This window comes from Myxocyprinus asiaticus, chromosome 24 (genome assembly GCF_019703515.2).
Source record: "Myxocyprinus asiaticus isolate MX2 ecotype Aquarium Trade chromosome 24, UBuf_Myxa_2, whole genome shotgun sequence".
Taxonomy (NCBI): domain Eukaryota; kingdom Metazoa; phylum Chordata; class Actinopteri; order Cypriniformes; family Catostomidae; genus Myxocyprinus; species Myxocyprinus asiaticus.
The window spans coordinates 527,617-550,000 of NC_059367.1; the positions used below are offsets into that span (position 1 = coordinate 527,617).

The 22,384-nt window shown below is 38.0% G+C and overlaps 2 protein-coding genes across 2 annotated transcripts in view; one reads left to right on the plus strand and one right to left on the minus strand.

The window, feature by feature from the left end:
- The window catches only part of LOC127414575 (protein-lysine 6-oxidase-like), a 134,796-nt gene that overhangs the window by 37,618 nt on the left and 74,794 nt on the right, over nt 1-22,384 (plus strand). The gene's annotated exons all lie outside the window — the stretch shown is intronic.
- LOC127414554 (peroxisomal multifunctional enzyme type 2-like) lies at nt 994-22,084 on the minus strand. Its single transcript, XM_051652664.1, has 24 exons — nt 21,889-22,084; nt 19,300-19,353; nt 19,060-19,167; nt 17,398-17,457; nt 17,151-17,172; nt 17,009-17,055; nt 16,843-16,927; nt 16,377-16,564; nt 16,155-16,246; nt 16,038-16,062; nt 13,784-13,912; nt 13,486-13,586; nt 9,378-9,608; nt 9,227-9,278; nt 9,071-9,142; nt 8,535-8,638; nt 8,372-8,437; nt 8,089-8,158; nt 6,427-6,533; nt 6,044-6,130; nt 5,797-5,892; nt 5,574-5,712; nt 2,590-2,717; nt 994-1,347 (listed from the first exon to the last, which is right to left on the minus strand). The coding sequence occupies exons 1-24, from the start codon at nt 21,944-21,946 to the stop codon at nt 1,258-1,260; spliced, it is 2,211 nt and encodes a 736-aa protein (XP_051508624.1). The 5' UTR covers nt 21,947-22,084; the 3' UTR covers nt 994-1,257.

Here is a 22,384-nt window from a genome sequence, read left to right on the forward strand (position 1 = left end):
CCATGCGATTATCTAATCAGCCAATCGTGTGGCAGCAGTGCAGTGCATAAAATCATGCAGATACAGGTCAGGAGCTTCAGTTCATGTTCACATCAACCATCAGAATGGGGAAAAAATGTGATCTCAGTGATTTGGAGCGTGGCATGATTGTTGGTGCCAGACGGGCTGGTTTGAGTATTTCTGGGATTTTCACACACAACAGTCTCTAGAATTTACTCAGAATGGTGCCAAAAACACAAAACATCCAGTGAGCGGCAGTTCTGTGGATGGAAACACTTTGTTGATGAGAGAGGTCAACAGAGAATGACCAGACTGGTTTGAACTGATAAAGTCTACGGTAACTCAGATAACCACTCTGTACAATTGTGCTGAGAAGAATATCATCTCTGAATGCTGTTCTGAGATGAGGGTTGGCGCTGTTTTGGTGGCACGAGGGGGAACTACACAGTATTAGGCAGGTGCTTTTAATGTTGTGGCTGATCGGTGTTAGCTTGATTTACGTCACAGTGAATAACTGGAATGAAGATCACAGCTACTTTTATTTTAAGGTTGTAAATATGGTTGAAAAGAGGCTTGATTGAGTTCATGATTAAATAATTCTCTATGAAAATAACTATGTTAAATATAAGGAATATTTATAATCATTAAGGTTTCTGCAGATTTTTTTGTTTTTAGGGTTCATTTTTTACTTTTACCTGCGAGCACAAACTCCAAGTGTTTGTTCATTTGTGCTGGAAGAGGTTTTTATCTGATGAAGGTCACATGGTTTTTCTCTCTCCTCTTCAACCGGTTTATTTGGTTAGTTGTTTAAAAGTCTATATGACAGTCAAATGGAATAATGTGTCAGCTATAGTCGATTATCAGGCCGTCTGCCCTTTAACCTCTCTAATGTGAATATACCCAATTGAATCTAATTTTGTAATGAGCATAATGATTCTTGTAAATCAGACTGTGTAATATACAAATGTAATGAGAAAATAAATCAACCTTAAGCAACATCTAATTTCTGTTTTTATTCAAGCTTTTACTACACAAACTGTCACACAGTGCAAGTTTGTTAGAAATTAGCAGTACTGTATTAATGTGTTCAAGTTCATCTACATCAAAGTTTGATAGTAAATTAATACACAAAAGGCAGATGTGAATTCATGAAATGCATCTTAAATCTGAATAAAAGTGAATGATATGGGTCATGATTCATCTCAAGCTCTTATTGATCACGTTAGATGTGAGATTTCTCCAGGGTGTCGCAGATGTTCAGAGTTTGGCGTGTTCCTTCAGGATGGCCTCCAGCTTCTGGCTCAACATGATGTTCCCTCTGACCTTCAGCTTGCCAGCAAAGAATGCCTTCAGGAAACAAAAAGTGTTTGTGTGATTAACAGGATTAATATACTGCAGCTGAACCCCTGAGGGACAGATCTGTGTGAGTGTGTGCGTTTGACTTGCATTATGGAGGACGAAAATGGCCTTGCAATGTTGGAAAACCTGACATTTTTCAGGAAATACCTATTTTGTGAGGACACCAAATGTCACCTTAATTCAAATGGCTAAATAAACATACTAGATATTTTAATCCTTTAAGCTCTGAAGGTGTTTTTAAAGATTTCCTGGTTCAGTGACAAACCCAGAATTAAATGCTTATAACTCGACAAAAAAACAAAACAAAGGGGTTCAAGTGTTTGGTTTAATTGTAAAAAATAACTTCAAATGTTTTAAGGATATAGACTGATACATTGAGACTCTCAGCCTAAGAAACTGCATTACAATCACAAAAATAATGCAGTTAACTTTTTTTTTACCTTATTTGACACTATAAAGTATCTCACGGTGTAAATAAAGTGGCTCAGTGTCATTCGAGTCATCATCGAGTCTGTGTCATGTATTTGGCGCCATCTCCTGGTGGTCATATGTAACATTGTGCTTCATGTGGATTATCTAATGATCTATACATCTGATTATCTTGTGTGTGGACTCGTTTGAAAGATAATCACCTCCTCTAAATAATGGTGTGTGATATTTTATGTTCTGTTTATTTTCGTTCGTGAATTTATAAGCAAAAACGCGGCATATAAGCAACACCAACATAATTGTCAAGACTATATACTTAGCTATTACTCACTATATTTTTGTGTGTGAGTAAAACAAATATGCTGGTTGTATTTTACTCTTTGAGAGCTTTCCAACAACATATGACTATTTGATCAGTTTTGATGTTTTTATCGATTACAATAATATGTACAGTGCAGTTTTGTTTTAAATTATCAAAACGGAACATTTCTGATTTATCTGCAAATTTTAAAGCACTTGTTCAGTTTTGGTCATAATGTCTACATGCATTGGAAAGTAGAGCTTCTAAGCTTTCAAACGACGCCTATTTTGTGTTGGTCAAGACTGTAGTTATTAATATATTGACCACCAGCGGGCCCATCCGAACTTAATGGTTTATGAACATGTACTAATACAGAAAGTTTTCTGTTAGAGTTAGGGGATAGAAAATATCTTTAGGCCAATATAAAAACCATTACGCCAATGGAAAACCCTAGTAATAATAGGAGTACCAACGTGTGTGTGTGTGAGCAGCTTCGATACCTTCTGAGGATTGAGTTTGCCCATCACCACCTCCATAAAGTCTTCATCAGTGACAGTGAAGGTCACATCAGCTTTACCGGTGTATGCGCCTTTGTGAAGAGAGCCACTTCCTGTCTTCAGATCAATGGCTGAAAGAGGAATGAAGGTTTGTAGCATTGTTAAACATCTCAGATGTTCTCAGTTTATCCTTTATAATCAAAACGTGTTGTATTATCTATGACCCTGTTTATAGTTGTTATTAAAGGTGTTTTAAGTGATTTTAGCCATTCTAGAATTTCCACAAGGTGAGCTGATGGATGGATTAACCATGCCCCCTTTTTCCAAAACCCCGCCCTCCAAAGATACCAAATGAGCTCTGAGACTGACATGAGCAGAAATGGTTAAAAACAATAGTAAAATAGCGCCCTCAACTGGCAACTGTTATGAACAACATGCCATGAAAATGGCATTAAGCCTCAATAATTCGCTGAAACTACAACACTATGTGAAGGCGCAAAATGATTGACAGGCATAAAGCGTCATTTTGTTTGCTGTTTACAGAGACTCTCAAATACCTCACAACACTTATTTCATTAATATGTTTCAGGGAGTAGTAAAATATTTTGCATACCTTTCCATGAAAAAATTTCATCTGATCACAAGTCTAAATGTAACTGCAAGCAGCAATTACAAGGCCAAGCACACTAGGGACGTATGATTAGACATCACTGATTACCATTTTAAGAAAAGCGTATTTAACCTCCTGAGACCCCCACGTGACTAATGTGTGCATTTTCTGTTTCCCTTTTTGATATGTAACTAGTAGCACCTAATAAACAAGATTTTTCTTTTTTTTTTCTTTGTCTAGAGCAAATAGTTTTCCTAAAAATATGTGAACATGTGGACAGCAGGACAAAGTTGTGAAATTTTAAATAATATCAAGCTACAGAAAATCTGATTTTTTTCATCAGATTGTTTATTATTCATGTTTTACAGACGTTACAGACATTACATCAGAAATTATCATAATTAATTCTGATTCAAAGTAATGTCCAGCTGCATAGAGAGCTATAGGATGCTCCCTTGCTCCCTATTTAGTGAATGACTTAACCTCCAGTGTGCTGTCTGTCTGCACTGGTCTCAGAACAGTTTGAAATGCACCTTATTTTCATCCTAACTCCATATAAAGCCTCTGAAAGACACATTTATCAGCTTTTGATGAACTCATTGATTCTCCATGTGATAATACACAGTAAATATATGAATGTATTTATTAATGTTAATGAATAGAATCATATTGTACAGTGATAAAATAAAATATAACAATACGTATATTAAAATGAAGTGAAATGACCCACAGATGTGCTAAAGTTGAGAGTTATTCAAAATAAAATGTTTTTTAAACTTTTATGGGAATAATGTCCCAAAATCCACGTATGTGGACATCATGTTTATCAGGGCGCTGATGAGCGAAAAATGAACAGATTTTTTAATGCGGAATATCAAATGAAACTAGAGACTCTACTCTTTACAACCAAACATGTTTCAATGAAAAATCTTAAAGAGATTTCTTAACAGAGGCATTTTTGTTGCCGCTGCGTGTGTAGAAGTGCTTCAAGGAAATCGAGGTCATGTTGTTGTGTCACATGACTCGGTGCGGCAGAAGTTTAACCCTTAAATGACAGTCTAGAGTCTTGTGAACAGTATTCAGTCGGTTTTTATTCATTTAAATTATGGCTTGTGTATAGCGAAGTCAAAATACAACATCCACGCATGTGGACATGGGGGTCGCACGAGGTTAAAATAAATTGCTTATATGACAATACAATTTATTATAACTTTTAGTGGCACCGTCACCAAATTTAAATGGTGGTAACAACTACACAAAGTTTCATGTCAATATGCCAAAGTGTTGCTGAGATACAGCCTCAGATCCTTTTAAGAGTCTTGTCATCTACTTCGTTTGTGCACTATTCGAGAACTGTTTGGTCTATTGAAAAGCTTTTGATAACTTTTTGTCATGAGTGTCTCTAGATGATATGTGCAATATTTTGAGCCAATCAGGCATAATAATAATTATAATAATTATAAACAGGAAATAATAATTCTGTTTCTTACGGTTCAAAAGTTATAGGCCAAAATGTGTGTGTAACTTTGAACAGTTGGTGGTGCTAGAGGGTTTGAGTTAAAGACCCCAAATTTGGGTCAGTTACATTTGAGAGTGGCCTCTATCAGTGTGCCAAATTTCACCATTTTCCAACATACGGTTCTATGGGATGCCATAGACTCCCAGCCACGAAAAGACGAATAATAAGAAAACTAACAGATACAATTGATGCCTTTGCACATTGTAAACAGGGTTCAGAATGTTTTGTTTGATCAGATCACTCAAACCACATTCAGAGGCAGTTAGAAAAACATGACATTTATCATCTATAAGGATCATCTACTCACCTCTCAATCAAGCACTGTGCAAAATCAAGAGTTTACCGTTTACATTGACCCATAATTCACTGTGAATGAAAGCGTCTGCTTAATGAATAGTTCATAAAATGTGAAAAAATGCACATCAGATGGTAAAGTCTGTTTCAAATGTCACTCTAAAAAACTCTATTTGGTCCCGTTTACAGTTGATATTAAAAAGTGTTTCAGGTGTTCAGACATAATCAGCATTTACACCTGCTTGAAATATGCGTCTCTTTTGACCACTTGTTTTCGGATTCTGATTTCATGACACATAATTTACTATGTCAGTGTGTTATTATACAATAATAAAGCGTTCTGAACCCCGTTTACACCTGTCGTTAGCATCATCCCTTTTCAAAAGGATCACCCAGGTGTAAACGGGGCCTTTGAGAGCAACAGTGTGAAATCTTTCACTTTATCATCATACAGTAACACACTCCAAGACTCCAATCCCAACACAAGTGTTCACAGGAGACCAGGTGTGTCTTGTCATCAGGTATCGGGTGTAAACAGGTCGTATGATGTGTCTGTTCACTCACTCCACTCTCGGGCTGTTTTCCCATCTTTGGTGATTTCCCACCCGAAAACGGCATTAACCTTCTTCACCAGTTCAGCACCGACATCTTTGATTCTGCGTTCAATCTCCGCAAACACCAGATCACTCTGAAGACCTGCAGTCTACATGAATGGAAACATGATTTTGTTAATTTCTCTTCTGCATGTTTGACAATGGAAGAGTGTGAACTGTGAATGTCGACATGCCTGCGGCGGGCTGGCGCTCATAGACGTGTCAGCAGCAGCAACAGCGTGTAAATCTACATACGCTCCAGACAACACGACGCCTCCTGTTTCCTTGACCTAGAAAGCCAAAACACATCATCGTACCATGATTTCAGCAACTGCAGCTGGCAAGAGCTGCGTGATTATGAACCAAACAAATGAGATATGTGCTGTTAGAACGATCTCTGGCTCGCGTTTACATTCAGAAATGGGGCAGAATGTTTCTCACCTTACACTGCAGGTGAACTCTGTTTCCTTCTTTCCACATCTCTGTCTGTAGAGACTGACCTGGATACACCGGCTTCACAAACCGCACCTGAAACAGAGAAGATGGGCTGTTTCAATAAAATCCTGAGCAGGGGTGGATTGGTCATCGGGAGGGACGGGACTTTTACTGGTGGGCCACTAGCATGCCAATGAACAATATGATAAAAATACATACATTTAAAATAACCAATTAAAGGAATAAATCCCTCTTATTGTATTATTATTATTATTATTATTGAACAATATTTTAAATAATGAATGGCCAACATAATGCTTAATTCCTTAACGTTTTCTCATCACATAGAGATGTTGGATGGAAGGTAGAAAAAGGGGCAATAAACAAACCTTGATAGACTTGAATCTGGAAACGTCATTTCCTGCGTACTGCTTCAGGACGTGTCGTGCAGCGAATCCAAATGAGCACAAGCCGTGAAGAATGGGAGATTTGAATCCTGCGAGCAATTTCAAAATCATCTTTAAACAACAATAAAACTGGAGACAAATGCTAAGATAAAATAAATAACAGGATTTTTCAAACTGAAGGGTGTCATTTAGCGCCAACTAACAGAACTGCCCCACACTCACTTCATTGGTTGAGTCAATGTTGTGATGTTGTGGTTACTTAGTTGACTCTGAACTGTAAACTGGGATACGATAAAGCATTTTAACATTGAAAAAATGACACACTTCATCTTTAACCCTTGTACACTTATTAATCCCGTTCTCTATTGATAAGTGTCAACAGGTTTGGAATGCCCAATACGCTCTAAGTCCTCGTGGTGGCGTAGTGACTCGCCTCAATCCGGGTGGTGGAGGATGAATCTCAGTTGCCTCCGCGTCTGAGACCGTCAATCCGTGCATCTTATCACGTGGCTTGTTGAGCGCGTTACCATGGAGACATAGTGCGTGTGGAGGCTTCACACTATTCTCCGCGGCATCCACGCACAACTCACCACACGCCCCACCGAGAGCGAGAACCACGTTATAGCGACTTCGAGGAGGTTACCCCATGTGACTCTACCCTCCCTAGCAACCGGGCCAATTTGGTTGCTTAGGAGACCTGGCTGGAGTCACTCAGCATGCCCTGGATTCAAACTCGCACTCCAGGAGTGAGCGTCAGCGTCTTTACTCACTGAGCTACACAGACCCCCATTTTTTTTTCTTTAAGAAATGTAATAGCACTATCTTCATTAATGTAAAAACACTACAGTTATGCATTTCTTTTAGAATTTTTTTTTTACCTTATTTACCTGTAAATTACTCGATTACTCCATTCATGTTCATTTAAAATAAGCACATTTTATGTTATCTTCACTTCAATAAAAACCTTCATTTCAGTAAACTGAAAGAGTGTCAAAACATCACAGTTTGTCATGCATTGGGGATCTCTGGTGACATCTGCTGGAATAATAATAAAAAAAACTGTATGAAATAACAACTATGTCCAGTAGATGCTCCAGTGCTGCATGCATTGGCTGATCTCTATAAGCCAATGTTGTAACAAACTTAATTTCTAGATATTATCACAAGCTATGCATTGGATATTTATTTAGAATATTATAAAAGTTAACTATTTGTAAAATTGTGGCATTTCTTTTTTAAACCATTTGTTTTGAAAGGTGAGATTTTGCAATGACGCCACAATACACTTACGGTCAAACCTGACCAGGGTGTGCAGCTCCCACACCAAAGCGTAAACTTTCTCACAGTGGGTTCAGACTAAGACTTCGGTTTCACCTTGAAGTGTGTGTGTGTGTGTGTGTGTGTGTGTGTGTGTGTGTGTTCTGCATTGTGGCTGATTGATATTTTTTTGACCCATTCATTTCCTATGGTGGGTCAAATTTAACCCGAACCGTATGAAGAGGAGACGGTTAAAACCACCTAGACTAATCAAATCTAGTCCAAATTTGTTTTGTGGCAAGTCACCAAGCCTCAGATTAAGGAAACCATTTTTATTCTAAAAACAAAAATGACCCGAACAGTGTTTTTTTTAATAATGTTTTATACCTCCCATTGCAGCGAAACTTGGGTCTATGTGAAGCGGGTTCCAGTCTCCACTCAGTCTGTACAGAGCCGCCTGAACAAAACAGCGTGATGTCAATCAAACACTATATCATAAAACTCATTATAGCTTATTGAGTTGATCTAACATCAGTATATTGACCACTTCAGTGTTTGTGGATACAATAAAATGCTGTAGAAATGTAAATGTTTGCTTAGATCACAGTTTTTAAGATTAAGGTAATAATGACATCATAATACTAAATCTATTTCTTTAATAAAATCATACTTGGTCTTTGGATGTTTCATCAACAATCACTGCATCTGGTGCTCTGTTCGGTGGATCAGCTGTAAGCTGAAAAATTAAAACATTTGGATAATTCAGGACTATTTTCACCACAGATGAGCTGAAGATGTTGCATGTGTTTAGTGTGAGCAGTGCGTTTCTTCACCACGGCTTTCTGTGACGTGCGCTTCCCTCCAAATCCACCAGAACCGACAATAAACACCGAGAACTGATTATAACACAGTAGCTCTTTACCGCTGTACGTGTGAACTGTCAAAACATAGACATCATTTGATTTAACACCGCTCATTCCCTTCCAGAACATGTTTAATTCTTAAAATACACATGTATAGTTCATCCAAAAAGGATAGAAAGCATAAAAGAAGTGCTCAATAGAAGCTTTTTTGGTTATTTTTGTTATTGTATGTGGTCACGGTGAACTATTGTTGTATGGCAAGTGCTGCGTAACGATTCTTCAAACATTTCTACTTTTGTGTTCCACAAAAATAACAGCATACGGGTTTGCAACGACACTTCGACAATGAAGGGTGAGTAAATAATGACCTATTTTTTTTATTTTTGGATAAACTATTAGTAAAAAAGAATACATATATATATATATGCATGCTCTCATTTGTTAAACAGGTGGAAGGGAAATGGTGAAATGTGCACTTGATAATGAAAATTGAAAATGAAAATCACCATCTAGGAGAATGAGCATTCCAGATCCTTTATCCAAAATATCTGCTACTGTCGCCTTTGAGCTCAGAGTCCCTGTGAAACATTCAACATATTAAACAGCCACATACACATTCATCAGTCCAGAATCTTCTTGCGATGTCAGTGTAGACGTGTCACCTGATGTGGGCAGAGGTTTGAACAGCTCCATGTACTGCTCGCCGTGCAACAACTGTGAGATATTAATAGTTCTCATGTTGGTAATGAGGATTACACACAAACACTGTGATGAATCCCGCTTCAGCAGGAAGTGTGATGTTATGTCACTCACCCTGGTGAAGTCGATGTCGAGTCCCGGGACACTGCTGAGGCCCGTCATGGAGCTCTGCGCTGGAATTACTCCAAATGTAGGCAGAACGCTTAAGTCTTCATGGCCTTCAAAGAGGAATTTGAGGTGATGGGGGTCTTTGGTGGACATTCCCACTCCCAGAGCGTACAGGATACAGTTCATGTGTGTGTATGTGAAGCTCATCTCTGCCAGAGTGTGTCCAATCGCTGCTGACTGCACAAGCACAAGACCACTGTTCAGTTTATTGATTATCTCTATTTATAATTATTTTGTTTACTTGAAATCCTCAAGTAACATTGTTTGTCCATTTTCATGTGTCAGACAGGCGTCTTTGGCCATTGCATCTTGCTGGTTTTTACTTGCAACAAAAGCATCAAATATTTTATACACTGTATCAAGTTAAAAATAGTTCCATTTTTAAAAAGCGCATCTCAAGACCCCTGTTCATATGTTAAAATGATGTCCTTCTTGCCTGTATTAATATAATACAAATAATGTAGTTAGTTATTTCCCTTATTATTAATTAATGTAATTTACATTAAATATCACCAATCTCAAATCTTCATTTCATAGGCAAGATCATTGAAAAGGTTGTTTTCAGTCAGCTGAACAAATTCTTAAACTCGAATGGCTACTTAACCAATTTCCAGTATGGTTTCTGACCGCATCACAGCACAGAGACTTAAAGATACTTAATGATATTCGGCTAAATACTGATTCAGGCAAAATATCAGTGCTGGTATTACTAGATCTCAGTGCGTCTTTTGACACTGTTGACCACAACATTCTCCTAGACTGGGCAGGGCTCTTTGGGACGGTTCTCAGGTCATATGTAGAAGGGAGGGGTTACTATGTGAAAATAGGCAACTGTGAATCTGAGTGGACATCCATGATGTGCGGAGTCCCACAAGGCTCAATTCTTGCACCGCTCTTGTTCAACCTGTATATGCTCTCACTAGGCCAAATATGGAAAAGAACCAAATTGCATACCATAGCTGTGCAGATTTACCTGTCGCCCTATCACCAAATGACTACATCCCCATAGACTCTCTGTGCCAATGCATTGATGAAATTAACAGTTGGATGTGCCGACACTTCCTTCAGATAAACAACGACAAGACAGAGGTTGTCGTATTTGGCAACAAAGGTGAACACATACCTTGACTCCAAGGGTCTAAAAAATCAAGCAAGGAATCTTGGTGTCATTTTGGAGTCAGACCTTAGTTTCAGTAGTCACATCAAAGCAATAACTAAATCAGCCTACTATTATCTAAAAAATATAGCCAGAATTCGATGTTTTGTATCCAGTCAAGACTTAGAGAAACTTGTTCATGCATTCATCACCAGTAGGGTGGACTACTCCAATGGACTCCTCACTGACCTTCCCAAAAAATCATTAGACACCTGCAGCTCATTCAGAATGCCGCTGCCAGGATTCTCACCAGAACCAAAAGATCTGAGCATCTTACTCCAGTCCTCAGGTCTTTACACTGGCTTCCAGTTACATTTAGAACTGATTTTAAAGAGCACTATTATGGTTTTTAAACATGCCTAATTTAGTTTTAAAGGTCTCAACATTAGATTTACATGCATCCAAGGTCAAAAAACACTTTAATTTGCTCATAATTTAAATTGCAGCATTAGCTTTTTTTCTCAGTGTCAAAAACGACTCGTTCAATGATCCGTTCTAAAGGATTCATTCTAAACTCCTCCTTTCAGAGAGCATACTCTGCTCTGATTGGTCAGATGACCCAGTCTGTTGTGATTGGTCTACCGCTTAGTGTAGTGTTTGAGGGCGGGTCAAAGCTGTTCACGAACAGCCAATGAAGACCAGAGGCGGGTTTGTTGTTACCAAATTACGTAGGTTAGTACAGGAAGTAAGTCTGGAATTACTAACGACTCGTTTCAGGTGTTCAGAATCGGTTCTTTCTTTTGGGAGTCAATAACTCCATTTGTCATGTACTTTGATTTTTGAAACTCTGCAGACTTTTTTACATTCACAAACAGCTATATAACACACTACATGAAAGGTAATATTTGAAAAACCATAATAGGTGCTCTTTAAAGCACTATTACTCATTTATAAATCACTCAAGAGCCTAGGACCTAAATACATTTCAGATATGCTTGTTGAATATAAATCTAACAGACCTCTCAGATCATTAGGATCAAGTCAGTTAGACATACAGAAGGTTTACTCAAAACAAGGTGAGACAGCGTTTAGCTATTATGCCACCCGCAGCTGGCATCAGCTTCCAGAAGAGGTCAGTGTGCCCCAACAGTAGCCACATACAAGCCCTGACAGAAATCACATCTGTTTAACTGTGCATTTACTGACTGAACACTGTGCTGCTCTTACTGATTGCACTGCATAATTTCTGTATTCTTTTTCTTTTTTATTCATTTTAACCTCCTGAGACCCCGTGTACACATAAGTGGACGTTGTATTTTGGCTTCACTATACACAACGCATAATTTAATTCCATTTAAACCAACTGATCACAGTTCAGGAGACTCTGTGCTGTCAGTAAAGGGTTAAACTTTCAACATACGGAATCATGTGACAAAACAACAGGGCGGCGATCACAGAGGAATTCGTGTTTGGTTGAAATGCCAAAAAAAACTATATATGCTCCACATCTGGTAACAAACCCAATTACATTTTTACACTGAAACTTGTTTGAGTCAAAAGATTAGAGTCTCTAGTTTCATCTGATATGACATTTTAAATATTTAAATCGACTTATCGTGAAATTGCACGCTGTTAAACACAATGACCACATTTGTGGACTATAGGCTCATTTTCAGTTTAAATATCCAATATTCACTGTCTGTGTATTATCACACTGAGAATTAATGAGTTCATACAAAAACTGGAAAATGTTGCTTTCAGAGGCTTTATATGGAGTTAGGATGAAAATAAGGTGCATTTCAAACTGTTCTGAGATCAGTGCAGACAGACAGCACACTGGAGGTTAAGTCATTCACTAAATAGGGAGCAAGGGAGCATCCTATAGCTCTCTATGCAGTTAAGTGCATTCACTCCTAAAATCTGATCAAAAGTTCAGTTTCAGGCTGCAGATGATGTTTGGATCACTCAACATGTTTGACAGACATGTGACAATGATAATCAGTACATAGATTCAGAATTTATAATGTATCATTTTATTTTAACATGGTTGACAGTGATTGGATGATGCTGGACATTACTTTGAATCAGAATTAATTATGATAATTTATGATGTAATGTCTGTAATGTCTATAAAACATGAATAATCAACACTCCTGGACACATAATAAACTATTTGATGAATATAATCAGACTTTCTATAGATTGATATTTAAATTTTCACAATTTAGTCCCGCTGTCTACATATGAGGACATACATTTTTAGGAAAACTATTTGCTCTAAAAAAAAAAAATTATTTTTTTATTTATATTATTTGTATGTTTATTAGGGGCTACTAGTTACAAATCAAAAAGGAGAATGCAAAATGCACACAGCAGTCACACGGGGGTCTCAAGAGGTTAATCATTTTTCTTTTTTTAAATTGTATTTTATCTTGTATATTCTTTATCATTTTTATGTAAAGCACTTTGAATTGCCATTGTGTATGAAATGTGCTATATAAATAAACTTGCCTTAAATCCTTCATTTGTGCGGGCCATCTGCATGGCATAATTACGATTTTAGAGAAATGTGTTCCTGAATGACTGTTTTGATGTTTTATTTATACATCAGTAAATCAAGACTTCACACCTTCTTAGCAGCATGGAAAAAAAAACATATTAAATTGTAATAAATTATACACAGAAATCAGGCAACAGGCATGTCTGTGATTGGTCACAATTAGAGGTTGCCCTAAAAAAATCTTTATTTGTCACTCAGACAGACTGAGTTGTAAACCTCTGCAAATAAAACATTTTGGTGCATTGAGGGCAGACCTAAATGGACTGACACTCACAATGAGTTGATTGTGGCCGCTGTAATTGTAATTTTGATTATTTATTTGTGAAATGTTTTGAATTTGGAAAAAAAATGAGTCAGTGATTGTATTTCTGATGGATCATTACTTCAGTATTACTCACAGGGTTTGTTCCGGCTGCTTTGATGGACACGGCACTGGTGGGATTGGCTGTGATTCCAGTGTCCACTCTCGACAGGACGTCCACCAGCGTCTGTAGCGACTCTTCATTAATGAACACACAGTGAAAATCAGGAGCATGTTAATGAGCAGTAACATCACATGCTTCAATGATGTGCAATACAAAGCAATACTGATGCAACACACACACCGCAGGCTAATCTGTTTAACATCAGGAAACTATAAAACTATAATACTCTCACAGTAATGAGGCAGTGTTTTGCTTTCAGTGCAGCGTGTACCCTGGATGCTGGCCGGTTTGGTGGCATCAGTGAAGTCACAGATCTCACTCCATGTGTCTCTCACAGATTCTGGTGTAACCATCTGATTCTTCTGACGGACAATTCGGCCCAGACTCCTCTCCCAGCGCACTGAATGACACATCAGTATATTTCACGTCACAGATATAATGTAAGTCTGATCTGTTAGTAAAGTAACAGCACCTCTCCTCAACAACATACATTATTTGAGGGATTGTTCATTTCTGGAACAGGATCTCTTTCACACTGAAAGTTTACACTCACTGTAGCTAGGCATTGCAAGCATGTTTTAGCATGTAGCTAGGTGTTGCTATCATGTTTTAACATGTTTCTTGGCATTGCCAGCATGTACTTAGTCATTGCTAACATATTTTAGCTTGTTGTTCATGCTAGCATGTTACTTGCATGTTTTAGCATGTAGCTAGGCGTTGTTAGCATATTGCTATCATGTTTTAGTATGTAGCTAGATGTTGCTAGCATGATTTAACATGTAGCTAGGAAATGCTAGCATGTTGCTAGGCATTGCTAGCATGTTTTAGCATGTAGTTAGGAAATGTTAGCATGTTGCTAGGCATTGCTAACATATTTTAGCATGTAGCTAGGTACTGCTAGCATGTTGCTAACATGTTTTATTATGTAGCTAGGCATTGTTAATATGTTTTAACATATAGATAGATATTGTTAGCATGATGCTATGTGTTGTTATCATGTTTTGACATGTAGTTAGACGTGGCTAGCATGTTTTAACATGTTGCTAGGTGTTGTTAGCATGTTGCTTTCATGTTCTAGCATGTGGCTAGCATGTCTTAGAATGTTGCTAGCATGTTGCTAGGTGCTGCTAACGTGTTCATGCATTACAAGCATGTTTTTAGCATGTACTGTAGTGTTAGAGGTTTGATCAAATTACTATAAGCAGTAGTAATAGAGATGCTTGACTTCACAAACACCACTAACAGGGCTTGACAATAAGGACTGCCCGATGGCCCGGTGCCAGTGTGAGAGATGTTCGGGCCAGTTGCTAGAATTGTCACTTGCCCGATCAGGCCAGTGCTGCATTTATAATATTAGTGCAAGAAAACAAGTGAGAGAGCACAAAAATTACACTGAGCGAACCAAGTATTCTAACCGACGAGCGAGCGCGATTCTATTTAGCTCGCAAAAATGCACGAGCGTATAATATGCTGGACGCACCACAGTTGCATGCAGACACTGAGCACACTCTCCTTGTACTGTCCTCGCTCTTTTCCAAGTGGCTTAGCAGCAGCTATTACCAATGTGTAGAAAATAGAAGGGGAAAAAAAAACACAATGAATTTTGTAGTGGGATTTAACGTCTTGTGCAACATTTTAAGTATCCCCGCACATTCCGTGTTCACAGTGCGTGAAATCCCCATATTTTGGTGAAAAGCAGTAATCCACGCATTGCAACACAAGAAATCAACAGTTTCTTTCTATAGGACTGAAAATCCATGTCTCTCTGTGCATATGTCTCATCATCATCTCTCTGTGCAGTGTAGACTGTTTAACACGCATGTGCTCTCATAAAGGGACAGAGCGCTAGTTTAATCCCACTGTAAAAAAAAAAAAGCACATTTTCTCTCATTAATTCACCTTTAGAGATGAAGTGCCAAATGAGACGTAACAAACTTTGTTAAACCCCAGTTATACACATGTCTGGAAATCACGAGCTGCTCAGTATCCAAAATGTAAGTATAGATTTAATTAGCTTAGTTTCAAAACGTGAACATTAATCCAACATAATAATAGTGTTTGATATGAAAAGAAGCAAAACCGCTATTATTATCAGAGCTGTTCAGCTGCAGGGTGAAGATGAATATTTAAAACAGTCTACTTCATATCATCCTCATAAAACACCTGTTACATGTCTCATTTCTGGACCATACAGGGACATTGTCTTAAAGACATAATATATGTAAAAATAATTATCTTTGGACACATTTTTAAAGCCATGATGGTAAAAACAGCTATTTATCATTTTTGTGTTGGGGCCAGTGAAAATCTGAAGCACTGGCCCGACCGGGCCATTAGAAAATATCCTTAACGTTGAGCCCTGACTAAATATATAAAACATAACATTATATAAAATAACAATATATTCAAGCTTATATAACAGAGATGTATATGATAAATATAGCGGTGAGTGTGCAGTGAGTCACTGAATCTATTTGTACTGATGTTGAACTTCACCCACAGAGTTCAGATGAAACAGAACTTACGTTTGCCAATCCAGCCCGCGCCGACCTAAACACACAAACACATACAGCAGCTCATGTGTGTTCTCTGGATAAATATCATATGAGCCTCAAATGATGAGTTAACGTTGCTGTACACACCTCAAACAGACCACCGTTCTCCTGACATGACTCGTGACACAACCAGAGTACGAGCGGAGCCACATATTCAGCTTTCAATGACTCCAGCAGATCTACAACAACAATACAATTCAACAGCATTTGTGGCATAATGTTTGGGGTGAAATACGACCTGGACATGTTTGGGTGAGATTAATCCATTCATCAATTGTCATGTTTAGGTGAAAGTGATGTGTGACGCACCTGGTGGCATGACGGTCTCAGTGAGACGAGATCCAGCGGTCGGTGCAATGGTGTTGCAGTGGATGTTGTATTTCTGTCCTTCAATGGCCAGCGTGTTCGCCAGACCCAGCAGACCGAGTTTAGCCGCGCTGTAGTTCGCCTGGCCGAAGTTTCCATAGATACCAGCGGCTGATGATGTCATAATGATTCTGTAAACAGACACAGCGTCACTGGACTTCACCGAAACAAAAACAACAGCAGCGATTGTCTGGAAATAAAGACCAAAAACTGCTGCTTTCCAGGTAAACGACTACAGGATGAAACGGCAAAGTGTTTGAAGATCCGATTTGTACTTTTATATTTGCAAGGTGAAAGAGTAACAGCAAGATTTACACAAGTTTGAGTTCGGGATGAGAGACAGTGACGTTTTGACAGTCTCCTGCTGATCAAAGTAGATTTTCATACTGAACACAAATTATGTTTGTACCTCCCAAACTTCTGGTTCTTCATGTGATTCCACGCAGCTCGTGTGACGAGGAAGGAGCCCCTCAGATGAACACGATGAATCAGATCTGAAATGGACAGTGACAGTGTCATTAATTGATCTGATGTGACATCAGCTGTGAATCAGATATGATTCTCTCAGTACAAACCCCAGTCCAGATCACTGGTCCTGGCAAACGATCGGTCACGCAGAATCCTTCACAAAACACAACACAAGAATTACACCACATGCTGTTCACTGTCAACAGTCACTTTATTTCAGTCAGCAAAACAGATGAATTCAGAACTCACCCGGCATTATTTACAACGATATCTACAGGAGAAAAACAACAGGCTGATTTTAGTGTCACAAAATGTCATTGATGTTATTTTTAAAACTTTGAGCCTCATTCCTGACATTTCATATTCTGAAACCATCCTTCAGTAAGTTGCTACTTTTAATTAAATGCAACAATTTACACCGAAATGAATTCTGCTCATGTTCCATGAATTAGGCCCATTATATATAATATGACTGATATTAGTACAGGTTTGGCACCTATTCGCCCGAACGCGTCCAACGCCGTCTGTATGAGCTTCTCTCCATCCTCCACTGAATCTGTGAAGACGCACATGAAAGCATGAGACATGCAGACACTCACATTCACATCAGCAGACATGACGAATGTTACTGAACAGAAGGGGCTTTTAACCCTTTAAGCTCGGATGGTCCCGCAAGCAAAAATATAATTGTCTAAATATTAATAACTACGGTCTTGACCAACACAAAACAGGTGTCGTTTGAAAGCTTAGAAGCTCTACTTTCCAATGCATGTAGACATTATGACCAAAACTGAACAAGTGCTTTAAAATTTACAGACAAATCAGAAGTGTTCCGATTTGATCATTTATTAAAAAACAATTGCACTGTACATATTATTGTAATCAGTAAAAACATCAAACTGATCAAACATGTGTCATATGTTGTTGGAAAGTCTCTCAAAGAGTAAAATACAACCAGCCTATTTGTTTTACTCACAGACAAAAATATAATGAGTAATAGCTAAGTATATGTCTTTGACGATTATGTTGGTGTTGCATATATGCCGTTTTCACTTATAACTTCATGAAAAATACACGGAACATAAAATATCACATATCATTATTTAGAGGAGGTGATTATCTTTCAAACGTGTCCACACACAAGATAATCAGATGTATAGATCATTAGATAATCCACATGAAGCACAATGTTACATATGACCACCAGGAGATGGCGCCAAACACATGACAGACTCAATGATGACTCAAATGACACAGAATGAAACTCATTCTGTGAAATCTCATTACTAAAATCATGTCTGCATGCTATACAAACCTTTAGTCATTGTTGTGTTTGCATGTGTAATTAGTTCTTATGTACAATTATTATGTTTTATTTGTTTGGAGATGTTTTTGGACACTATGATAACTAAGTTTTGTAATGTTATAACTTTTGATTGCTTTGTTGTATCAATACAAACTTTTTCTCAGATACAGTTGACATGATTGGGAACAAAACAAAAGCAGTTTTTCGGAGCCACCTTATTTATACCCTGAGATATATATAATGTAAAATCAGAAAAATAAGAAGAAAACGCACATTTTTGGCTCAATTTTGTTTGTGATTTTTCAGCAGTTTCTTATGCTGAGAGTCTCAGAATGTATCATAATCTATATCATTAAAAAAATGTGAAAAGTTTTCTTAGGTTAGGTTTTTTTTTTTTGTGTTATAAGCCTTTAAAATGTTGGGTATGCCACTGAAACAGGAACTCTTCAGAGCTTAAAGGGTTAACATTTCTGATGCCAAGGACCCCAAATATGATGATCTCCTTGTGTGAGAAATACAGTGTGACATTATAAAGACAACATGTTGTTTGCTAAATTAAATAATTGGCTTTTATATTGTCATAGCATTAAAGCAAAAATAAATTATTACAATAGAATATATTTACTTTGCATCAAGTCAACAGTGTATCTTTTCTCTACACACTACTAGAGTGTTTGTTAGATGTAGTAACCCGGAGGAGAAACCATGTATTTGTATTGCACTTTTCCCAATAAATATTTTTTTTTTTCAGAATGAAATGCTAATAATGTCAACAATTTTTACCCTTTTACACACATTCGTGGACACCCTTTTAAAAACCTGCTGAATCCACACATAGTGAAGCGCCCGTACCGTAATTAGCCACGGCTTTCCCTCCTTTCGCTCGAATCTCCTCCACCACTCGATCTGCAGCGGCTGAACTCTTACCACCTCCTTTAATATCTCCACCCAGATCATTCACTGAAGCACAAACACACACTACAGCCTGAGAAAACTACACACATGTGATTAAACTCAGAATCAGAGAATTATACAGTCACATAATGAAATATGATGATGAAAAGGTTTAGTGTGTTTATGTGTTCAGCGCACCAATGACAGCGGCTCCTCTCTCACCAAATGCCAGTGCATACTCTCTCCCCAAACCTGCAGCAGAAACATTATACAAATTCAGTTTATGGTAAGTGTGCAACTTTAAACACAACTTAACATTTAAACACATGATTACTGGATTACTATGCTGTTTTTCTGAACTGATCTGGGTCATTCCTACAATTCTGTGACTTTTCAGCTTTGAAACATTTGAAAAATTACACATACTTTTATAGGCATCTTTATATTTCATCATTAAAGGGACATGTTACATCATACCGATCAAACTAAATGGACAGGATGGACATTCAGAGTGGTCTCTGACACTTTCTGCCGGTCAATCATTTTTGTGCGTTCTCATAGTGTTGTAGTTTCAGTGAATTATTGAGGCTTAATGCCATTTTTATGGCATGTTGTTCATAACAGTTGCCAGTTGAGGGCGCTATTTTACTACTGTTGACAACCGCTTCTCAGTTTGTGGAAATTCTAGAACGGCTAAAATCGCTTCCTGCACCTTTAATCTGTTGAAATTGTAAAATGACATTAGTTTTCAAGAGGTAGACCGATATACCGGTTTTACCGATTAATCGGTGCCGATAGTTGCTTCTTGGAACTCTCGTTTATCGGAAAAAAATCTATGGCGATCATTTTTTTAATTGCTTTAATTGACTCTGTTTTCCTCTGTGGCTGGCGATGGAGGATTCTACAGTATAACAGCGGCCTCTAGAGGTGAAATAAAAAACAATCACATGGGGATTTAATTAATATGATGTATTTAAATCTTTCATCATTGACAGTATTCATCCATATTTTTATCCTCACTCCAGTGCATATTTTTTAATTGTTATCGTAACTGAACCAAGTCTCTGCATTTCAAAATAAGAGTCCCTTGTGTGTTTTGGGCTTGTTCAACTTGTTCAAGTCCTGCTTTATGCACCAAAACCTTTTTTTTTATTATTAATATTGGGAATTTGGGTGAACAATAAACTGCATCTGTGATTTTATTCATTTTGGACTCTTTTAGCCTCAGTCTTCTGTTAATATGACGGGCACAGACACAAAGAAATGTTTTAAACATTTTATAAATCGACTTTAAAAACTATTGGCCGATTAATCAGTTATCGGCATTTCCACCACCTTACTTATCGGTATCGCCAAAATCCACTATCGGTCGACCTCTAATTTTCCCTATATCTTTCCATAACATGTTCTGCTTCATGACATATGATTTATTTTATTTTATTTCTTTTTCTCCCCTTTTCTCCCAATTTGGAATGCCCAATTCCCACTACATAGTAGATCCTCGTAGTGGCGCGGTTATTCACTTCAATCCGGGTGGTGGAGGTCAAGTCTCAGTTGCCTCCGCTTCTGAGACCAACAATCCGTGCATCTTATCACGTGGCTCGTTGTGCATGACACCGCGGAGACTCACAGCATGTGGAGACTCATGCTACTCTCCACGATCCACACACAACTTACCACACGCCCCATTGAGAGCGAGAACCACTAATCACGACCACGAGGAGGTTACCCCATGTGACTCTACCCTCCCTAGCAACCGGGCCAATTTGGTTGCTTAGGAGACCTGGCTGGAGTCACTCGGTACACCCTGGATTCAAACTCACGACTCCAGGGATGATAGTCACATGGGGTAACCTCCTCGTGGTCGCGATTAGTGGTTCTCGCTCTCAATGGGGCGTGTGGTAAGTTGTGTGTGGATCGTGGAGAGTAGCATGAGCCTCCACATGCTGTGAGTCTCCGCGGTGTCATGCACAACGAGTCACGTGATAAGATGCACGGATTGACGGTCTCAGAAGCGGAGGCAACTGAGACTTGTCCTCCGCCACCCGGATTGAGGTGAGTACCGCGCCACCACGAGGACTTACTAAGTAGTGGAATTGGGCATTCCAAATTGGGGAGAAAAAAGGGGATAAAATTTGTAAAAATATATATATATATATATTTTTTCTTTTATTTTTGACAAAGATGTTTAAGATGCAGCTCTGGGAACATGAGGAAATGACATTAGTGCAATAAATTACAATTATTTAAAATTGGACTTTTAGACCCACAGCAGTGCAACATTACAAATAGTACTTTTTGTTGTAACAAATACATTTAAAATAGTAATCTGTTTAAATGAAACATTATACATACCATAACTTGTACTAAGGACTTAAAAGTCACCAAATCGTAGGAATGACCCTTATACGGATTATTGATTTATGATTATCAGTCTTATATAAGGGTTCATAACACTCTTGTGTGCAGTTATTATGTCTTATCTGCTGTTTGCACTTTGATCGACACAGAAAAGCTGCAACACTTTCAGAGAACAAACTTTGGTTGTTTATAAAGAGGTTTAAAAGCCCTTCAGTAATGCATCAGAAGTTAATAAAGTAAACATTTTATTTATATATTATTATAATACAGAAGTTTGCTTTGAAATATTTTCATAGGCTATTATTTTGGATGTAAACATGCTTAAAGAGGTTTGATCTATCTGATGCATTAATAAATCTGTTTATTAATAAATGTGCATTAAGTTGCATGAACACGTGATGTTTATTATTGATAATGAACACTGACCTCCGCCTGCTCCGGTCACCAGCACCACTCTACCCGAGAAAGTCAAAGGCACAGACATATTCAGATTATAGTTGCAGATTTGGGATTGTTTAGATGATCTTTATATCGCAGATTTCAGGATCGATCGCTGTGAAAATCTTCGTTTCTTGTGAGAAACACTCGCCGTGACTTTTGCTCTACTTCCGCAATCGGCGCGCTGACGTCACGTCGCAGCAGCCAATCAGAATCGCGCATCTTCACTCGTCCCCAAACAGCAACTGTGTGACATTCATTTCTCAATTTTATTTTTTTTATAGAGCTGAATATTGAATATGAACATACAGCAGCGTGTTAACTACAGAAATGTTAATATCAGGAAATGTGTAATTATGACATTAATGTTTATATGGTTATTATCTGCTCACTATGACTCAATAATGGCTGGTGAGGAATATTTACATGCATTTGAATATATAATATGCATACATGCTACAAACTGTGAAACCACATGTCTAAT

Coding starts and splice junctions, on each gene's coding strand:
- LOC127414554 (XM_051652664.1), bottom strand. CDS start 21,946: ATGTCTGTGCCTTTGACTTTCTCGGGTAGAGTGGTGCTGGTGACCGGA. Junction 17,458..19,059: donor GAAAGCCGTGGCTAATTACG/GTACGGGCGCTT, acceptor GCGTCTTCACAG/ATTCAGTGGAGGATGGAGAG. Junction 6,534..8,088: donor AAGTTTCGCTGCAATGGGAG/GTATAAAACATT, acceptor AATTGCTCGCAG/GATTCAAATCTCCCATTCTT.